The sequence below is a fragment of the Hydra vulgaris genome, chromosome 01 (genome assembly GCF_038396675.1).
Source record: "Hydra vulgaris chromosome 01, alternate assembly HydraT2T_AEP".
Classification (NCBI taxonomy): Eukaryota; Metazoa; Cnidaria; class Hydrozoa; order Anthoathecata; family Hydridae; genus Hydra; species Hydra vulgaris.
Window position 1 is genome coordinate 16,905,001 of NC_088920.1, and position 19,621 is coordinate 16,924,621.

Sequence of the window (19,621 nt, forward strand, 5' to 3'; positions counted from 1 at the left end):
CAATTTAAAAACTAGTGACAGTGGATCGTATACTTGTGAAGCAATTCAAAATGCAGTCAGAGTGTCTAGCAGTATTGCAAAAATAATTGTTTTTGGTAAGTATTGTCAATTTTTTTAATATTGATATTTAAAATCACTCCATAAAACCAGTTTTTCTGTAATATTTGTAAAAGTTGGTTTTGTTAAAGTCATTATTTAAAATTTTTTTAGATCCATATCCTGTATTTTTGAATCCTTCTTCTGATTATAATTTAACAGCAATGGAGAATGGACCTAAAATTATGAATCTTCTAAGTATTTCAGCAAGAACGCAAAGTAATGAATCTAATTTTGAGGAAATGTTTTTTGATATTATATCAGGTAAATTTAAATTGATGATCATTTTTTAGTTACTATATATATACTATCGGGTGGATAGGGAAAAATCCGGTCAACTTTAATTGAGATTTCTCAAAAACCATAAATGTTTTTTATTTCGATTTTTTTAATATTTAATGTGTTTACATCAATTATGGTTTTAACTTAATTTAAAGGGGTTTGATGGGCTGTTTGGCTAGAGATAGAGTTTTATAGCTTGTTGATTCCATCATTTCACAGATTTTTTCTTTTTTCACCTTATCAGTGGCATTAATCCACTTTTTTTGAAATTTTTTTTTTTTTGTTATTCCACATGTCTTACAAATTTATAGCTCCTTTAATTATTGCCCAAAAATTTTCAATCTTGCGTTCTTCATGACGAATTAGATTCACATCTTTAGGAACAATATTCACATTATTATCTTTGTACCACTGTAGAACTTTTTTAAAATAGTGAGAAGCAGCAAGATCTGACCAAAAGAGACATCGGTATTTGTGTTGACAAAACAAGAGGACACCTGATATATATATCACAGTTAGGTTATAAATATATACAAATATCTATATTACTAAACTTTGTTTTCATACACTGATGTGTTTATTTTTTATTGCTATGAAAAAATAAGTATGTGTAAACATGATTAAGAATAATTTTGTGGTGATAATTAAGATGTTAAGTTAACATGTTTTGTTATATTTAGTATATAACATTAAAAGTGCAATTTTAAATACAACTTAAGTATTCATACCTATTGATTTATTTAGTGCTGTAAGTTTATTTTTTGATTGTTTTTGCTGGTAAGTTATTTAATTTTGTTTGTCTACACTACAGACGTAAAATTTTAAATATTTAAATAACCTCTTCTGTTTCATGTCAAAAGTTTTCCAAAATGCCTAAGACCAACAAAATTAGTGTTGAGGTACAGCAAATGATTGTTGATGATCATGAAAGAGGCTTCGGGTATTGATAAATTGCTGAAAAGTATAATAAAAGCAAGGCAATGGTACAATCAATAATACAAAAACATAAAGAGACTGAAAGTGTGCAAAATAAAGCACATTCAGGCCGTCCACAAAAAACAACATCTCAAGAAGATAGGCTTATTGTATGAAAAGTAAAGTGAAAGCCTGTCATTTCTGCCAGAGCTATTAAAGAGAAACTAAACGTGAACATTTCTAAACAAACATTACAACGTAGACTTTGCTCTGCAGGGTTTTATGGTTCCCATGTTACAAAAAAACGCTTTATTTTGAGAAAAAATAAAACTAAACGCCTTGCCTTTGCAAAAACGTTCTTTTCAAAGACACTTTGGTTTCTGGAAATCAGTTTTATGGTCTGATGAAACTAAATTTAAACTAATGAATTCTAAAAAAAGACCAAATGTATGTAAAAGAAAAGAAAAACCCTAAGACAAAAAAACTATAAAAGCAACCATCAAACACGGTGGTAATGTACTTGATTGTGGCTTTTTTAGTTATAACGGAGTTTGTAACTTAGTTTAAATTGAAGAAAAATTAACAGGAGCTGGATATATAAATATTATGCGAAACAATCTTATGCCCTCCGTCAATAAATTAGGATTAATGGATTAATTTACCTTCCAACAAGAAAATGATCCGAAACATACCAGTAAAATTGCCAAAATATATTTCAAAGAAAATGAAATAGAATTGTTGGATTAGCCTGCGCAAAGTCTAGATATCAATCCAATTGAAAATTTGTGGCATTATTTGGATGGCAAAGTTAATAGGGATGAGCACAGTATCAACAAACAAAACTTCTTTTTAGCATTGGAGGCAGCTTGGCATAATATTCCTCCAAACTATTTACAAAATTTAGTTGATAGTATTCCTCGTTGCTTGCAAGCAGTTATCGATGCCCAAGGACTTCATAATAAATATTAATTAACAAACAAAACAAAAAACTCGAACATACTAAATAAAACTTTAGAGGTATGAATACTTTTGACGCTTCTTAATATCTCAATTTTTAAATAATTTTCACTTTTTTTAAAAACAAGATTTAACTTTTCAAATATTATTGTTAATATTGTTAATAGTTGCTACAACAAACATTTTTTAAATTTCAATTAAAATTTTAATTAATTTAGTTTTTGTTTTATTTTATGATAGGATATGAATAATTTTGTCACATACTGTATATTCTTATGGATAAACCTTTAAATTTACTGCTTGTGATTAAAAACAGCTCTTATCAATACTTTGTTATTCAAAATGACAAAATCAAGTAAACTTTATGTAAAAGGCATTAAATTTAATTGAGGGAACTAATGTAAAGTTTTATCATTTTTTTAAAAACTATATAAATGCAACTAAATAGGCTGAAATGTTCTTCATTTTTTTTAATAAAAAAATAAACCATTCTAAATGTTGTTATTTTTAATTTTTTATTGCTTACATTCATCAACTGACAAATAGATAGAACATACACGAAGTGCCTTCATTGCCTGAAAAATAGGTAGAACATATATATACAATATATATATATATATATATATATATATATATATATATATATATATTGTATATATATATATACAAAAATAGTATACTATAAAAGTATTTGTATATAATTTTTAAAGTTGTATTTAGGCAATGATCTTCAATACTTTCAACTGTTTCCAAGCAGATCTTCAACAGGTACAACACTACAAAGAACTCAACAATTAAATAGAGAAAAGATAAAAAGCTACCAATTAAAGATCAGAGCAACTAATGCATTAAACCCAAATTATATCACTGTTCAGTTAATATGGATTACAGTTGTAGATGAAAATGATAATTCTCCTCGATTTGATAAAACAAACTATAATACATCTGTGTTAGAAGGATCTCCTATCGGAACTGTATTAATACAAGTTCATGCAATTGATCCTGATGAAGGTCGTAATTCAATTATTGTGTACTCTATTTTGCCCCTTGATGGTAGCAAATTGTTTTCAATTGATCAATATGCTGGAATAATCACACTAGCAGATAAACTTGATGCAAATGTAAAATCAGCTTACATGATTGTAGTTAAAGCTAACAATTTATTGGGTTCTTTAAACTCATCATATGCCCAAGTGTTCATTACCATAACTAATATAAATAAGTTTGAACCTTACTGGTTGCAGGATACATACAATGTTGATATATCAGAGTTATTGACTCCAGACACACAGATACTACAGTTGCTGGCAGCTGATGAAGATTTTGGAACTAATGCATTAATAAAATATGAAATTGTAAGTGGTAATGAAGCTAATTTGTTTGATGTTAAGTTAACAGGTATGTTGGTAACAAAAGGTAAACTAAGTTATGATCTACAAAATATTTTTTTATTAAAAATTCATATTCAAGATGGTGGGTCACCTCCTAAGTCTGCTGTTAAAAATGCAACGGTAACAATTAATGTTCTTAACTCAAAAAGCAATAACCCAATATTTGAAAAATCTGAATATATTACAACTGTGATGGAAAATACTTCATACTTTGATCCACCATTTGTTGTGAAAGCAAACAGTTTAGACAAAAGTATTTTTTTTTTACTTTTTTTTTCTATTGTTAAAATAAAATGTTTTAAGTTATACTTTTATAAACAAATAAATTTTTTTTAAGACTTTATTCATAAGGATGTTTAAAAGCAAAATAAAAATTACACTAACTGAAAAAAATTATACAATGCCGTTTACTCATTCATTCATTCACTAATGAAAAGAATAAAAATAGTCACTTAATTCAGCATCCAATTTTTTTTGTGTTGTTTTGTGAAGCCAGCTTATGACCTTTTTGTATCTCTTTCTTTCTCAGACATGATATCGGTTTCTAGTTGATATCTAGTATCTGTGTACTTATTTTATTCATGTACCATGTATCCATGTACCATGTATCTAATTTGACATTTAATCTTTATCTTTAAATAATAATAAGCTTTGACATTTTTTGCCATAAGTTCTCAATAGTATGAGCTTTTTGTGCCTTTGCTGGATTCATGTCTATTGGTGCTAATGGTATCTTTGAAGACTTAATAAAAACAAAACACATTTCCTATTACTTTGGTTTTGGATAAATAGGATGAAACATTTGATTTTTCATTTGTTAATTTAACTAAAATTGTATATCGCTCATACCTTTTGCTGTCTAACATTATTAGGTGTTGCTAAAATAATTAATATCACTCCAGCTTCTGTATCTAAAGTGATTTCCTGCTTAGATTCTTCTACAGCTTGTGGTCCGGACAACATATCTGTTATAGTCTTGCAGAAGTGTTCTCCGGAGTTGTCGTCTATACTTTCAAAACTATTTAACAAGTGCTTATCAGAGTCATGTTTTCCAGCCTGCTGGAAAGTGGCATCTGTTATCCCTATTCTCAAAAATTCTGGAGAGCGATCTGATTCATCTAACTACCATCCCATAAGTTTTCTTCCTATCATAAGCAAGGTTTTTGAATCTTTAATTAATAAACATTTAATCTGTCATCTTGAATCTAATAATTTACTTTCTGATCATCAGTATGGATTTTGATATTCTCGTTCTACAGCTGATTTGCTTACATTAATAACTGATAGGTTTTATCATGCATTAGATAAAGATGGGGGATTAAGGCTATTGCTCTTGATATTCCTTAAGCTTTTGATAAAGTTTGGCATGCTGGTCTTCTCCGTAAGCTTTCTTTTTACAGTGTATCTGGTAACATCTTTAAGATTATTGAGTCCTTCTTTTCCAATCATAGTATAAAAGTTGTCCTCGATGGACAGCACTCTTCTTCTTATTCTGTAACTTCAGGGGTTCCTCAAGATTCAATCCTTGGCCCTATACTCTTTTTAATTAACATTAACGGTCTTCCAGATATTCTCACATCTAAGGAAGCATTGTTTGCTGTTGATACTACCATTTATTCTTGTCACGATAAGAAGCCAACACTCTCGGGTATTTGAGTTTGAAAAAGATCTCACTTCTGCTACAGCTTGGGCCTCACAGCGGCTGGTGAACTTTAATTCAAATAAAACTTGATTTTTTAGAGAAAAATCTTGCATCAATTTTACATCTCTCTCAGCAACATCATTAACAACTCTTATACTTTTTAAAAAGTTCATTGCTTTAAGATTGTTTTTGTTCTCCTCCCATTTTTGCACAGGAGTTTTTATCCACTCAGTGTTCACACTAAGAGTTTCAAACAGAAGCCAAGAGTTTTGTTCAATCAATGATGGAATTTTTGTATTTTGTGTCACTACAGGAAAGGTTAGTGTACCTTTTTTCAGCCAACCAGTTGATTGTCAGACAACGTTTTCGAAAACAATGAAAAAACTGCAATCTCCTCGGTTAAATACCAAAAATGATTTTTAAATATTCTTGAGGTGCTTTTTAATATTTCCTTGATGACTTTGAATTCTTGCAATTCATTCAAAAGTTTAATGTCATTAAAAGGAGCATCGACTCCAAGGGGGCATGTTACCAGTACTTGACATACACAAGGGCATTTAAAAGACATATATCTCTCAGCTTTGCTGTAGTTACCTCATTATAGCCCATAGAAACTCTATGGGCTATAGGAGGTACATTTTAGCAGGGTATATCACTGATGACATCTATCTTGCAAGATGTAAGGTCCCAGGCATATGCCAATTTACACCTTATCTGGAATTTCTCTAAGTAAAATTAACATATGTTCTGTGCATTATTTGTAATCATCTCTTAGTTCGAAGTTCTTAATCTTGAGCTGCTCTTTGAAAATGGAAACTGCAGAAATTTGCTGTAGCTTCATATTTCTGACTTTAAAATCCATTTTTCCTGGAACTTCTTAAAGTATTCATTGTTTGGGCTGTGATTACATCTAAATAGCGCTTGCCAGGCTGCGCACTGCAATCTTTCCATGCAAAATAAAACAACTTTTTTTCTAAAAGAATTTTTACATATGCACCATTCCGCCATGCTGAGTTTGAAGCAGTTGTGTCAAAAGACAATCCAACTATATTATCTGCTAAATCCCATTGCTGTGCAAAAGAAAACGTAGCTGTGGCTTTACTAGACCCAGTCCTATCTACTATTTCTGGAACACCTAACAATTTACCTTGTTTGTAGCCTGGAGTTTCCGAAATTATTATTGCTAGTCTATCTGACCGTTTCTTGTGAGGGTCCTCCATCACTCTTCCATCCCAGTGCAAACACCTAAACACTTTAAGTCTTCTTTTTGCTTAGTTTTCCTTAACTTGTCACACTTAACGGTATCAGCTGCTTCTTGATGTGCAATATAAAAAAATTCTTCTATTCGATTTAAAAACATCTGCGTTTTTCATCATTTCTACATATTATTTATTATTATGCTTGAGTAAGGTTCTGTATGACTCATACAAATTTTTAAGTTTCTGTTTTACTTTGTCTTTAATCTATATTTTCTCCCATATAACACACAGCTCGTCAGTTATCTTACTACATATAACTGTATTACTAATAGAGTACTTATCATGTTTCATAGGCCCAAGAATTGCAATACCTTATGCTTAGTTGGTATTGGGTTTGAAGGTAGTTGTTTCAGGCAGCTCCCCAACAACCAAATTTGGCATTGTAAACACATATTTGATTGACTCATATTGACAAAAGCTAACTTTATAACTTTCAGGAAAAGGCTCTGCAATATCTCATAGCAACATAAAAATAACCTCAATCTTTAACAATAACAAAAAGATGGCTATATTGTAAAAATGACAACTACATTTACTTTTAAGAACTTTGATTCATTCATAGTATTTTACATTTTTATAATCAACTTTTCGTAATTAACAAAACTTCCTAGGGATAATTATGTACATGTACACAATTATCCCAAGAGAGTTTTGTATGTATTTTATGTCATAAACTATTTTTGCAAAAATGGTTCACGACATATATAGACTAACAATTTGTAAACACTATTAAATCATAACAGCTTATTCAAATAAGCAATTAACACATATAAACATCAAAACTAAAGTCGGCTTTATTACTAAAATTTTGATGCGCTTTTGATGTCTTTTAATGTATTTAAAAATACCAATAAAAATGAAAAAATTGGTAATATTTATGTTATTTTAATTCCCATATTCAACTTGTTATCATGGCCTTTGATTTTTTTTTCTGAACATATGTGTAAAGTAAAAGTTTAAACTGAGTTTACTTACAAAAAGTTATAGAATAAAAATAATTTAAAATCTTTGAAAAAACCAAAAGATAATTTTTTTTTTTTTTTGGGGGGGGGGGGGGACAAGGGTTAGAATTAACATTTTGGGCTGAAATTTGAAATTTATGGTTTTCACGCTACCCATTACTAGAAAAAGCCAGGGAGATCGACATTTTTGAACTTTGGCTTTTTTGGAACACCCTAATAATAGGCACTGTTCTAAAGAGCTAGCATCTCTTGTGCCATCTACTAAAATTCATTCTCGTGTTACTTGTCATTCAATTAAATCTCATCCTTTTTCTGTGACTGTTCCTAAGTGATCCAAAAACTCTTTGTCTAGTTTTTTTTCTCTAGCGTCAGTTCTTTGGAATTCACTTCCTTCATCATGCTTTCCTGATTCATATAATTTGCAATCTTTTAAGTCATCTGTCAATCATTATCTTGCATACAATCTTCATCTTTTATCTCTACAATCTTTATCTTTTCTCTTCCAGTAACTTTCAACTCTAATAGTGGTTGCTTGCAGCCTTGTTAGAAGCGAAGATGTTAAAAAAAAATAAAAAATAAAAATTGTTACTAGTAATATTTACTATAGCTGCAAAACTCTTGGCTTCTGTTTGAAACCCTTAGTGTATACACTGAGTGGATAAAAACTCCTGTGCAAACATGGGAGGAGAACAAAGACAATCTTAAAGCAATGAACTTTTTAAAAAGTATTAGAGTTGTTAATGATGTTGCTGAGAGAGATCTAAAATTGATGCAAGATTTTTTATTGTCCCTCATAAAAGATGAAAACGTGTTAAAAAGCGTGAGTCAAAGTGTGTTATAAGTAGTTGAAAACCACAGAAATAATTAATGTTTAATTAATGCACAGAAATAATTAATGTTTAATTAATGCACAGAAATAATTAATGTTTAATTAATGCACAGAAATAATTAATGTTTAATTAATGCACAGAAATAAATAATGTTTAATAAATAATGAGTTTAATTAATGCTGCAAATAAGTTTTAACTTGATTTAATTTTTTTGTTATTCCTTTGTATCTTCTTTTAGAACTAACAATTATGTACAGCATTCCTCCCAACCAAAATGTTTCTGAAATATTTGATATCGGCATTTTAACAGGTATTATTGTACTCAAAAAGCCTCTTGAGTTTGAAAAAGCAACATTTTATAAGTTTATTGTCCAAGCTACTGCAGCCGGTGCAAATGCTGCAGCAAATGCTAATATTCTTGTAAAAGTTCTTGATGCAAGCAACAATGTTCCTTTTTTTGTGGATTCTTATAAAAGCATAAATATAGAGCTAAAAACAAGTGTTGGGAACATAGTTTATAGAGTGTCAGCAGTTGATAAAGACTCAGGGATGAATGGAGTAATTGGATACAGAATTAAATCTGGAAACATTAATGATATATTTGAAATTGATTCTACTACAGGTAATTTTTTTATATTTAAATTGGTGTTTTACAGGCAGAAATGCGGTTGCACATCATATGATCATGTACAATTTTTGTTTTGCTGACTTGACCACAGATTTTAAATAGTTTGATAATTTTCACGCATTTTAAAAATGGGGCTTAAAACAAAATGTAAAATAAATAATAATGAAAGCAAAAACCATAAACTGAAAAAAAAAAATTAAAGAGAAAATAATCAAAAGTAAAAAAGTAAGCTATAAACCAAATTTTTATCTTTTAAATTTAATTTAAAAAAAGCGTTTCGACTAATAGACTTGCATAAAGATCAAAGTTTCTAACTTAATTATTTCAAACTGTTTTAAAAACGAAATTTTTACTAATTTTGTTGCAGTAAGTTATAGCAAGAATGAATAGACTGGTGTGGGATTTATACCACACCATCTTATGTAAAAATTCAATTTTGTTTGATATAAACCACTTACTAAATTTTAGGATTTATCTTTCTTTCTTTTTTTTACTGTTTTTTTTTTCTTGTTTTAAAAATGCCTGTTGGTTCCATCAGCGAAATTTGATACAAGTGAAGGAATAAATCAGATTGTATCAAAAAAGTTAAATGAAAGTAAAACATCTACAACATGCAATCCAGTGGATGAAATATGGGCTTAAAAACAATATTATACATGAATTATCAATAACTATATAATAGACTATGCCTAGGGCCACCAAATCTCTAGAACTGGGCTTGCATGGTACTATGCTTTGATCAAGGTCTTTTATCTGAAAGATTAGCGATCAGTGTGCTAAAAAAACTCCTTCAACTGCAGGGTAGACACTGAGGAGCAGAGAGTACATATTTCCCCACTTTTTCTTTTGCCAACATCTTTTTTTTTATTTATTTAGAAATTGACAGTTGTTTTCAAATTAAGTTAGTATGCCCACACTCTCTCCCCGCCCCCCCTCTTCCCACTTTAAAAACCGTGTCATTGTCCCTAAACTGCGCTGTTAGATGGCGATAAATAGAAGTATAATTCAGCTAATAGCAAAATATTTGGAAAATGAGCTTCATTAAATTTCCATAATTTCTGCCAAAGTTTTAGACAATTTAGCTTTGAATAATTATTATTGATATCATTAGATTCTGATAAACAAGTGGAAGATTATAGTGAAATAGGCAATCTATTAAAATTAACTATTATTATTATTATTATTAATCTACTGATGGTATAAAATGTAGTTGTAAATTTTGATTTCTTTATTGCTAATAATAACTTTTTTGTTAATTTACAATATAAACTTGTTTATAAATATATAAATATGTTGTATAAATCGATAAAAAAAAATGATTTGGTTTCTTGCCGTATTGAGAAAAAACATACAATTTTTGTAAAATATTTTTATTAAAATTTTTATTACAGTAAAGCCGGAGAGGACTACAAAATAGGCTGTGCAAGAGGAACTCTCAATAATGGTGGCGGTAACGTGATGGTATGGGGTTCAATGGTTTGGAAGGGTATCGGAACACTCCGATTTATTGATACTATATTGGATAAGGTGCAATACAGAAACATATTAAAGTAAAATTTGAAGTCATCTGCTCGAAAACTTCGGCTAGGATCTGGGATTTATATTTCAGCAAGATAATGATCCCATGCATAGTGCCACTAAAACCAAGGAGTGGTTTGCTGAAAATAATGTTAAGTTCTTGGAATGGTCCGCACAATACTGGACCTTAATCCCATTGAACATTTGTGGGAAATTTTAGATTGAAAAATTGGAGATTACAAACAAAATTTTTAGTCTAATCAATGTCTAGACGTCTAGAAGCTGTAATCCAAGCAAAGGGAGGCCCAACAAAGTATTAAAATAGTTGTTTTGTTATAAAATAATTAATTTTGAATCAAATAATGTTTGGTCGAATATTTTTTTGACAATAAAAAAACAACCTAAGTTCCTTTATTTTAATACTAAAAATTTTGTGATTTATATTTTACATTAAAATAAATAAAACCTATTTAAAAATATGTTGTTTTATTTTTATTAATCTTTAGTTTACCAAAAAAATCTAAATTTATGAAAATACAGCACTTTTTTTTGCAAAAATATTTAAAAAAATATTTGGTCGGATAATTTTTTGAGACACTGTATCAAAGAGCATTAAAATTTTACATAAAATGGTGTGCTATAAACTCCACGCCAGCCTATTCATTCCTGTTATAACTTAATGCAACAAAATTTGCAAAAATTTCGTTTATAAATCAGTTTGTAATAATTAACTACAAAACTTTGATCTTTATGCAAGTCTTTAAGCGAAAATTTAAATTTAAAAGATAAAAACTTGGTTTATAGCTTTCTTTTTTACTTTTGTTTATTTTCTCTTAGCTTAATATAAAATTTTTCTTTTTTCAGTTTATGGTTTTTGTATCCATTTCTATTTAGTTTACTTTCAATTTTGTGCGCGATTTTTAAAATGAGTGAAAATTATCAAACTGTTTAAAAACTGTGGCCAGGTTGGCAAATCAAAAATTGTGCATGCATGAACATATAAAAACGTGTGATTGCACATCTTCCTGTGAAACACTGTAAATGTGCTTAAAACTTGTTTTTCTTAAGTGCAAATTTTTTTAAATTACATTTTAGGTGACATACGCATTAACAACTCATTGGATACAAACACTGAACATTTTACCTTGTTTATAATTGCATTTTACAATGGCAGACCTTCCATAGAAAGTATACCGTTTATTCTGGACATTTATATCACAGGCGTGAGTGAGATTTGTTTTATTATATGGCTATAAAAGTATTAAATTTTTAAAAAAAAGTAAAAAATTAAAAGTTGTTAAGCAATTATAAAACTCTTTCAATCAATTTTTTTTTATATATATATATAAAATGTATATTTTTATATTTTACTAAAAAAGATTTTTTTTATATTTTACTAAAAAATTTTTTTTCTATTTAAGTTTTTTTTTACTCATGTTTTAAATCAAACTAAATAAAATAGATAAACATTAATAAATTTTTGTTTTTAATTTTATTGTTATATAATTACCAAAAATTAATAAAATGATAAACTAAAGTTTTTTAACATATAGTTATTGTTTTTTTCTTATTAGAAATTAGAAATTTTTATTGGGTATTTTTATAGCAACAACAGTGAGTAGCATTAGGTGTTAGTTCCAATATACAGGATTTTTCCAAAAAAGACCAATTTTATTTGAATTTTTTTTGTAAAAGGTTTATATAAATGAATAATAAAAGTTTAATCCAGTGAGAAGAACAAAACAAACTTACATTGCAAAACAAACTTACATAACAAAAGCAAGAAAATTTACTCTTTTTTTTAATGAAAAAACTCAACAATAAATAACAATTAGTTATAATATAACAACGAATAACAGTTAGTTGGATGATAATAATAATCTTACATTGATTTCTAAAAAAACTAAAACTCTTATTTGAAAACAAAAACAAACAAAAATGTTTTTATAAGTAACTTAAGAGAAGAAAATTTAGCATTTTAATGTACTTAATGAAAATGTACAATTTTTATTTTATAAGAATTTTTTTTTTTTTGTTTAACCTCATACCACCTGTTGCCATATGGAACACTGCAAAAAGATGGTTATCAAATTAATTTATACTTTGTGATTTCATCATTACATATTATCATCTTTAATATGAATGTTGATATCTTTTTTGTATCAAATTTGGTAAAAGTTGTACTTTAAATAGTATAGTTTTTAAATTAATCAAAAACACGAAATCATAAAGTTTAAGACCTTGGAGGATAAGAGTTGAATCTAGTTGAATCTTCATAACTCAACTCCAAAAATTCGATTTTTTGAAAAAAAATTGTTTCCAGTGTAAATAAAACATATCATTCTCTCATTTTGATATGCCTGATACAAATAGGAAAATAATTTGATTAAAATAAAATGTTCCCATATGGGATGTTAATAAAGTTGCTAAAGTGTCATTTTTATATGAAACCTTAAATGATCAGCTAAGTAAATGGGGAATATTTCATGAAAAATTTAGCACAGATGAATCGATGGTGTCCTATTTGAGCAAACACAATGTTTAAATGTACATAAAAGAATAGCCAATACATTTTGGGTTTGAGCTTTTAGCTTTGTGATGAGATTATGGGTATACATAAAAACTACAAATTTATACTGAAAATGATTCTACTAGAAGATCTGAGATATCTTTAGATCAGCAAGTTGTTTAAGATGTGAAGATAATTTCACAAAATATATTTTAACAATTATTTCACAAGTGGAATATTGATGAAATTACTTTCAGAGAAGGGTTTTATTGCTACAGGAACTGTCCATAAAAAAGAACAGATGGTACTTTAAAAGATATTAAAAAAAAAAAACTGAAAAGAAATTACTTATGACTATCGTTGTTATTGTTTTTATATATAATGTTGAAGTCTGCAAAAATTGCACAGCAATAGTATTGTGACCAATGTAAGCAACTTAGTACACAGTGCTCAAGGTGAAAAAGCAGGTTGGAACTAAAAGTAAATCAGCCCTAATAAATCTTTACAACAATGGAGTGGATGGAGTTGATTTGATGGATCATCTTTTGGGATCCTAGAGGCTTATGACCCGAGCCAAAAATGGTGGTGGCCATTGATTACTAATATGTTAAACTTATCTCTGGTTGCAGCTTAGAGATTATTTTTTTTGCTCTACATCCATAGTAATGATGACATAACTTTTCACTTAGATTTCAGACAAGAAATTACAGTAGTCCTAATGAAAATCAACTCAAACATTGCGGGCAAAAGGTGGAAGAAAAGGTGGATTTACTAGCAGATGTTTGATTTGATGGCCAAGGCCATGAGCCAACTGAGTGTATTCAAGGAAGATGTGTTGTATGTCATAAGAGTACAAGATTGATGTGTGGAAAATGTAATCTTAGGATTACAGTAGAGGAACTCAATGTTTCAAAAATTATCACACTAGATTTTTTTCCACCGTTTGTTTATCAGTACATACAGTAACTATTGTTACAAATGTAAAATATTTTTTTTGCTTGTTTATCAGTAAATGCAGTAACTACAGTTTATATAAGTAATAATTTTTAGTTATGTTGTTTGTTTATTAGTATACTGTATACAGTAACTCAACCCTCAGAATTAGAAAAAATGAGGTGGCAATAAATTGCCGACAAATTGTTAGAGGTTGGCATAAGGTCAGCAAAAAAAATATGATACAAAGGGGTTGCCATAAAACATAGAAACGACACTCAAACACTATAAGGTCGACAGTTAGGTCGGCATTGCCGAATGCTGACCCTAATTCCAAGAGTTGGTAACTACATTGTTTATAAAAGAAAAGCATTGACCTAGTGATCCAATAAATTGAAATACTATATTTTTATTGTATTTGAAATGGAACTAAAAAAAATTATTTGAATTAGATTTAATGCATAATTTCCATATATACTTTTTTGAAAAATTTGTTTTATATTTACTTTTATAAAGTATGGCTTTTATTTAGTAAAAAGCACTTAAACATGGCTTCGCCATTATTTCCCAAAAATTCAGAAATGTTCCCATATGGAAATACTACTGCATTTTAGGTGCATTAAAAAAAAATTTATACCAGGAATTAGTTATTTAGATCATTAATAATCAGTGTTCTCTGTTATCCGATCTTAAAAAGTATGAAGTTATATAGCTTTAGGGGTCAGGAAGTATAAGGAAGTATAAGTAAAAATTAAAAAAAATGTTTAAAAAAAAGTTAAAATTTTTTTATTCAAAATAAGATAAAAAGATGAAGATTGTAAAGTTTTTATTTTTTTAATTTAGTTTTTGTATTTATGGTACCACACATGATATCGATTTCAAATACAAAAAAACTTTTATTGGAAACATTATTCGGGAGTATTGGAACTTATAAATTTAATAAGGATTATACAACAAGCCTTCTCAGGAGACATGTGCGATTGTATGCCTTTTATGACCACGCATGCAATAATTTTTTTACAACTTGACCATGTTTTTTGCGAATTTTGATAATTTGCATGTTTAAAAATTGCACTGAACAAATGTTACATGATTAATAATCATAAGCAGCAAAATGAACAACTTAAACGGTCCATATAATAAAAAGAGAAATAAAAAACTAAAAAAAAAATACAAAACTAAACTAAAAAAATAAAAATCTTAATGAATGATTAAATAAATAAAAAAATAAAACAGAAAAATTAATGTCCTTATTTTAGCTCAAAAGCGTTTCATAGAATTTAAAAAAGATCCAATAACCAACATTTTTATGCGCCAGACATTAATATTATTCAAATGTTGTGTGGTATTCAAATGTAATAGACAAAGTAATATGTTTTTAAATTATTCTCTATGCATACTTAATAATACTGCTTAATGTAGTTTAAGCATACTAAGTACAGTTAAATTTCTTTGTGGAAGATATTTGTTTAAGAAACAAAAAGTTGTGTTTGAATAATTTTGATTGGCTCAGCTTCCATCTTAATTTTACTTCTATGCTTAAACTGATAAATGATTAAAATTTAATTTTCAGATGCGTATTTTGTTGAATTAACTTATGTTTTAATCAGTGTGTGTGGAGGGGTGACGGGGAGGGACTTATTTAGTTTTACTTAAAGTAAGTGCCTTAAATAACTAAACTTGAATAGTTTGATTGAGCTTCTTTTTTTTTCGTATAAAGAATTAAAAAACAAAAACATACGGCCTATGCAAAATTCTCACTTTTGTGTGTAGGACCAGCATGCTCATGAGTACCCTGTATTGTAATTTTTATAGTTCTGGTATGCAAGTACCTTTTTTTTTTTGCTTAAGTTTCCCTTTTTACTAAAATTCTCTCTAAATGAAAAAAAATGTGTATTTCTGTTTTTTTAGAAAATAACTTTTTATAAAACTTAAAATTTTTTTCAAAAGAAATAAAAAAATTTTTAATATGGTTATGTTACTAGGTGAATTATTTAATATGGTTATGTTACTAGGTGAATTATTATGCTCCTGCATTCTCATCATCATCTTTCACTGTAACTTTAAGTGATACTTCCATATCTAATCAATTTATATATCAGCTCGCAGCTATTGATCCCGATCCAGGTCCTGATGGTTATCTTAAATACAATATTATAAGTGGTAACAGCGATGGGTTATTTTACATTGATGCTACAGGTTTTTAAATTAGTATTTTTTATTATATTTATTTCTCTTTCTTTTTTTTTTTTCACTATTTATCTTTTTATAAAATAAATATAATAGCAATTTATGCATGTGTTTTTCTTGCTACTTTTTTTGAAAACATTGTATGCTATAAAAATAGAAATTATCTAAATACACTATAGTAGATATATAGGATACAAATCAAGTTTTTTTTAAGAGTGTTTAAAAAATAATAATAGACATTAATTATAAACTATAAACTTTTAATTACTGCAATGATCTGCTCTGTTATATGGTAAATATTATTGTAATTTATCATAATATAATAATAAGGACCTTGCCTTAACAAAATAAGAAAGAATTTTACAAAAACATTAGTTTCCAAATTGAAATAAGAATTACTTTAAAAGTTGTTAATTTTCTTTATATCACACTTAGCCTCTTGAAAAATTCTTATAATCCATAAAAAATCTTAATGTTGTATTATTGTGTATTAATATAAATTAAAATCACCTCTCCCCCTCCCCATCAAAGTTATTACAGTATTTATGTCAATTATGACTATAATTTTGTCAACTTGTTTCTCCATAAGCGTCCTTCTTCATCATGTTTCTTGTTTTGGAGTTAAAGAATTAAGAGAGGGTTATAACCACAAAAAGTAGCTTTGGGGAGGTAAATAACATTTTATTTAAAATTTAATTTTTGGTATAGATTGATTAGTTTTTGCATTCAGTTTAAAGGAGTTTTTACAGACAAAGAATCAAGTAAAACAAATATTGATAACTGATTTCTACTAAAAAAAAGAGGATATAGTTAAAGAGCAAGAAAATGGTTGACAGAAAAAAGGTTAAACTTAAAAGTTGTAGGTTGTATGAGTCAGGAAAATATGAAGATGGGAGAGAGTTCCGTGTGGTAAAAGTGTGAAAGTGTGGGTAAAAAACTAGATGAATAAAAGTTTTTAGAGCATGCAAGGACAAGTAAAAGAAAGAGTGAAGAAAAAGCTGAATGACAATCAAGAATGAGTTTTAGTTTTTTTTTAATATTTATTTCTTTTATTAAATAATTATAATAACAATTTATATGTGTGTTTATATATATATATATATATATATTGCATTGTAAACATATATCGCATTGTAGACATAGTTGGACCTGCTCTTGCAGCCAACCTCCGACCATTATCACATCCTCGTAATGTTGCTTCTCTTTCTCTTTTCTACAAATACTATAATGAGTACTGCTTTAAAGAGCTAGCGTCTCTTGTGCCATCTAATAAAATTCATTCTCGTGTTACTCGTCATTCATTTAAGTCTCATCCTTTTTCTGTGACTGTTCCTAAGTGCTCCAAAAATGCTTATTCGTCTAGTTTTTTTCCTCGAACATCAGCTCTTTGGAATTCGTTTCCTTTGTCTTGCTTTCCTGATTCATATAATTTGCAGATCCTTTAAGTCGTCCGTCAATCGTTATCTTGCTCTACAATCTTCATCTTTTCTCTTTCAGTAACTTACAACTTTAATTAGTGGCTGTTTGCAGCCTTGTTGGAAGGGAAGATGTTTAAAAAAAAAAAAAAAATATATATATATATATATATATATATATATATATATATATACATATATATATATATATATATATAAATATATATGTAGTCAAGTCAATCGAGAATGAGTTTTAGTTGATGGAACTAGAGATGATAGCACATTTGAGCAGCAACCATGTAGTATTTGTAGAAAAGAGAAAGAGATGCAACTTTAAGATGACGCAAAAGAGGCTCAAGTTTAGCAGATAGAGAGGGTCCAACTATGTTTACAATGCATTTCAGACATTGTTTTGAAAAGAAAGAGCATCATTAGAAGAACCAGTCTAAATATGGCAACAATATTCCATACAGGTGCAAAAAAGAGATTTGTAGAGGTAGAGAATGGAATCATGAGTAAGAAAATGGCAAGCACGATAAAGAGAAGCAACCTTAGCAGATGCTGCTGATTTAGCAATTGATTGCATATATGGTTTCCATGAGAATGTTGTGAATCAGTTGTGAATCCAAGAACGTAAGACAAAAAGAAGAGGACTCATTCCCTTTTATCCCTTTTATTATTAGGAATGTTGACAGTATTGTGATAGTTATTTGCATTATGAGTTTTATTGGAGTTAAAATTTACAAGTGAGCCCTAATCTGTTACAGAAGTGAGATCAGATTAAAAATTGGCCTGTTTTAAGTGATTGAAAGGGGAAGAGATTTGTCAAAACTGGAGTATAAAGTTAAGTCATCAGTAAAAAGAGCTACTTTAGATGTAAGGTTGTCAGAAAGATCATTAATGTAGATACGAAACAAAAGAGGATTATTAGGAAGTTGCATTATTCGTTGTAGTTGGAGACAGCTGAAACAAGATAACCTTCCAAATTTGAGCGAGTTTTTATTTTGTTTTAATTTGAATTAAAGTTTGCAGGTTTAGTTTTTAATAGTTTTAATAAAACACATGTTTCAGTAGCATTTTCATGTTTTCAATTAATATCATTGAGTTTACTCAATAACATTAACTATCTAGGATTTAGCTATAATTAAGCTAATAGAACTATGTTTATATAAATGTTATTTTTAATGAAATAAAGAAATTCACAAGGTTGTGGATCCAGGCCCAATAGGACTTTCACTCATAGTAATATTTGCGAAAGGTTTCCTGCAATTTTTCAAAATTAAAGCAATTGACATAGTGCTTCTATGGATATATCCATAGTGCTTTATCAATTTGCTCTGAAAAATTTATAAATAAAGAAATCGATTTCCTAATAGATATATTTGCTGAAAATAAATACAAAAAAAAAATTACAAAACCTTGCAAATATTGTTGTAAAAAAACGGCATTCAAATAATAAGATAATGCTCAGCAAAGCAAAACTACCATCAATTTGCTATCCTGGATTGAATATATAATTTGGATTGAATACTTAATTGAATGCAAGTGTTAATAAAAATACATAGCGAAACAAAATTGAAAATAGTGACAAGAACAAAAACCACCAAATCATGGATTGGTCATGGATTATGTTATTTATTTTTTAATGGACTCTTGCAGCAAAAGAAGAAAATTATGATTTTTTAACAATGCGATTGTTAAAAAATCATAATTTGATATGAGTGATAAAGTTCATTTTGAAATCGGTGGGTATGTTAACAAACACAGTTATCAAATCTGGTGGGAAGAAAGTCCACCAGTAATGTTGGAAATACAACTGTTTCTACAAAAATTAAACTAATTGTTATTAAGTGTATACATAATATGAAAACACTTAAAAAAATTATTTTGTTTATTATGTATTGCATGTTACGCATTCGCTATTTTTTTTTATCTATCGTGCAGCTGTTATGTATTAAATAACATTAATAGTTGTATCATGCTTTTAATTCGATAAATAAGTTATTATTTGCTTATATCATGCTATAATTTGGACTGGTAACTAATTAATAATTAGTCTAATAACTTAATAATACATTATAAGTTGTTTATATA

At 28.2% G+C, this 19,621-nt stretch overlaps 1 protein-coding gene across 3 annotated transcripts in view; it reads left to right on the top strand.

Annotated features, from left to right (window-relative positions):
* The window catches only part of LOC124805807 (uncharacterized), a 93,671-nt gene that overhangs the window by 48,846 nt on the left and 25,204 nt on the right, over positions 1-19,621 (top strand). For all 3 annotated transcript variants that reach the window (XM_065787491.1, XM_065787493.1, XM_065787492.1), the window contains exons 15-20: positions 1-95; positions 211-360; positions 2,971-3,894; positions 8,573-8,956; positions 11,576-11,703; positions 15,938-16,121. The exon at positions 1-95 is cut by the window's left edge and continues 38 nt beyond it. In XM_065787491.1, coding sequence (XP_065643563.1) covers positions 1-95; positions 211-360; positions 2,971-3,894; positions 8,573-8,956; positions 11,576-11,703; positions 15,938-16,121 — 1,865 coding nt within the window. The remainder of the gene's footprint in view (positions 96-210; positions 361-2,970; positions 3,895-8,572; positions 8,957-11,575; positions 11,704-15,937; positions 16,122-19,621) is intronic.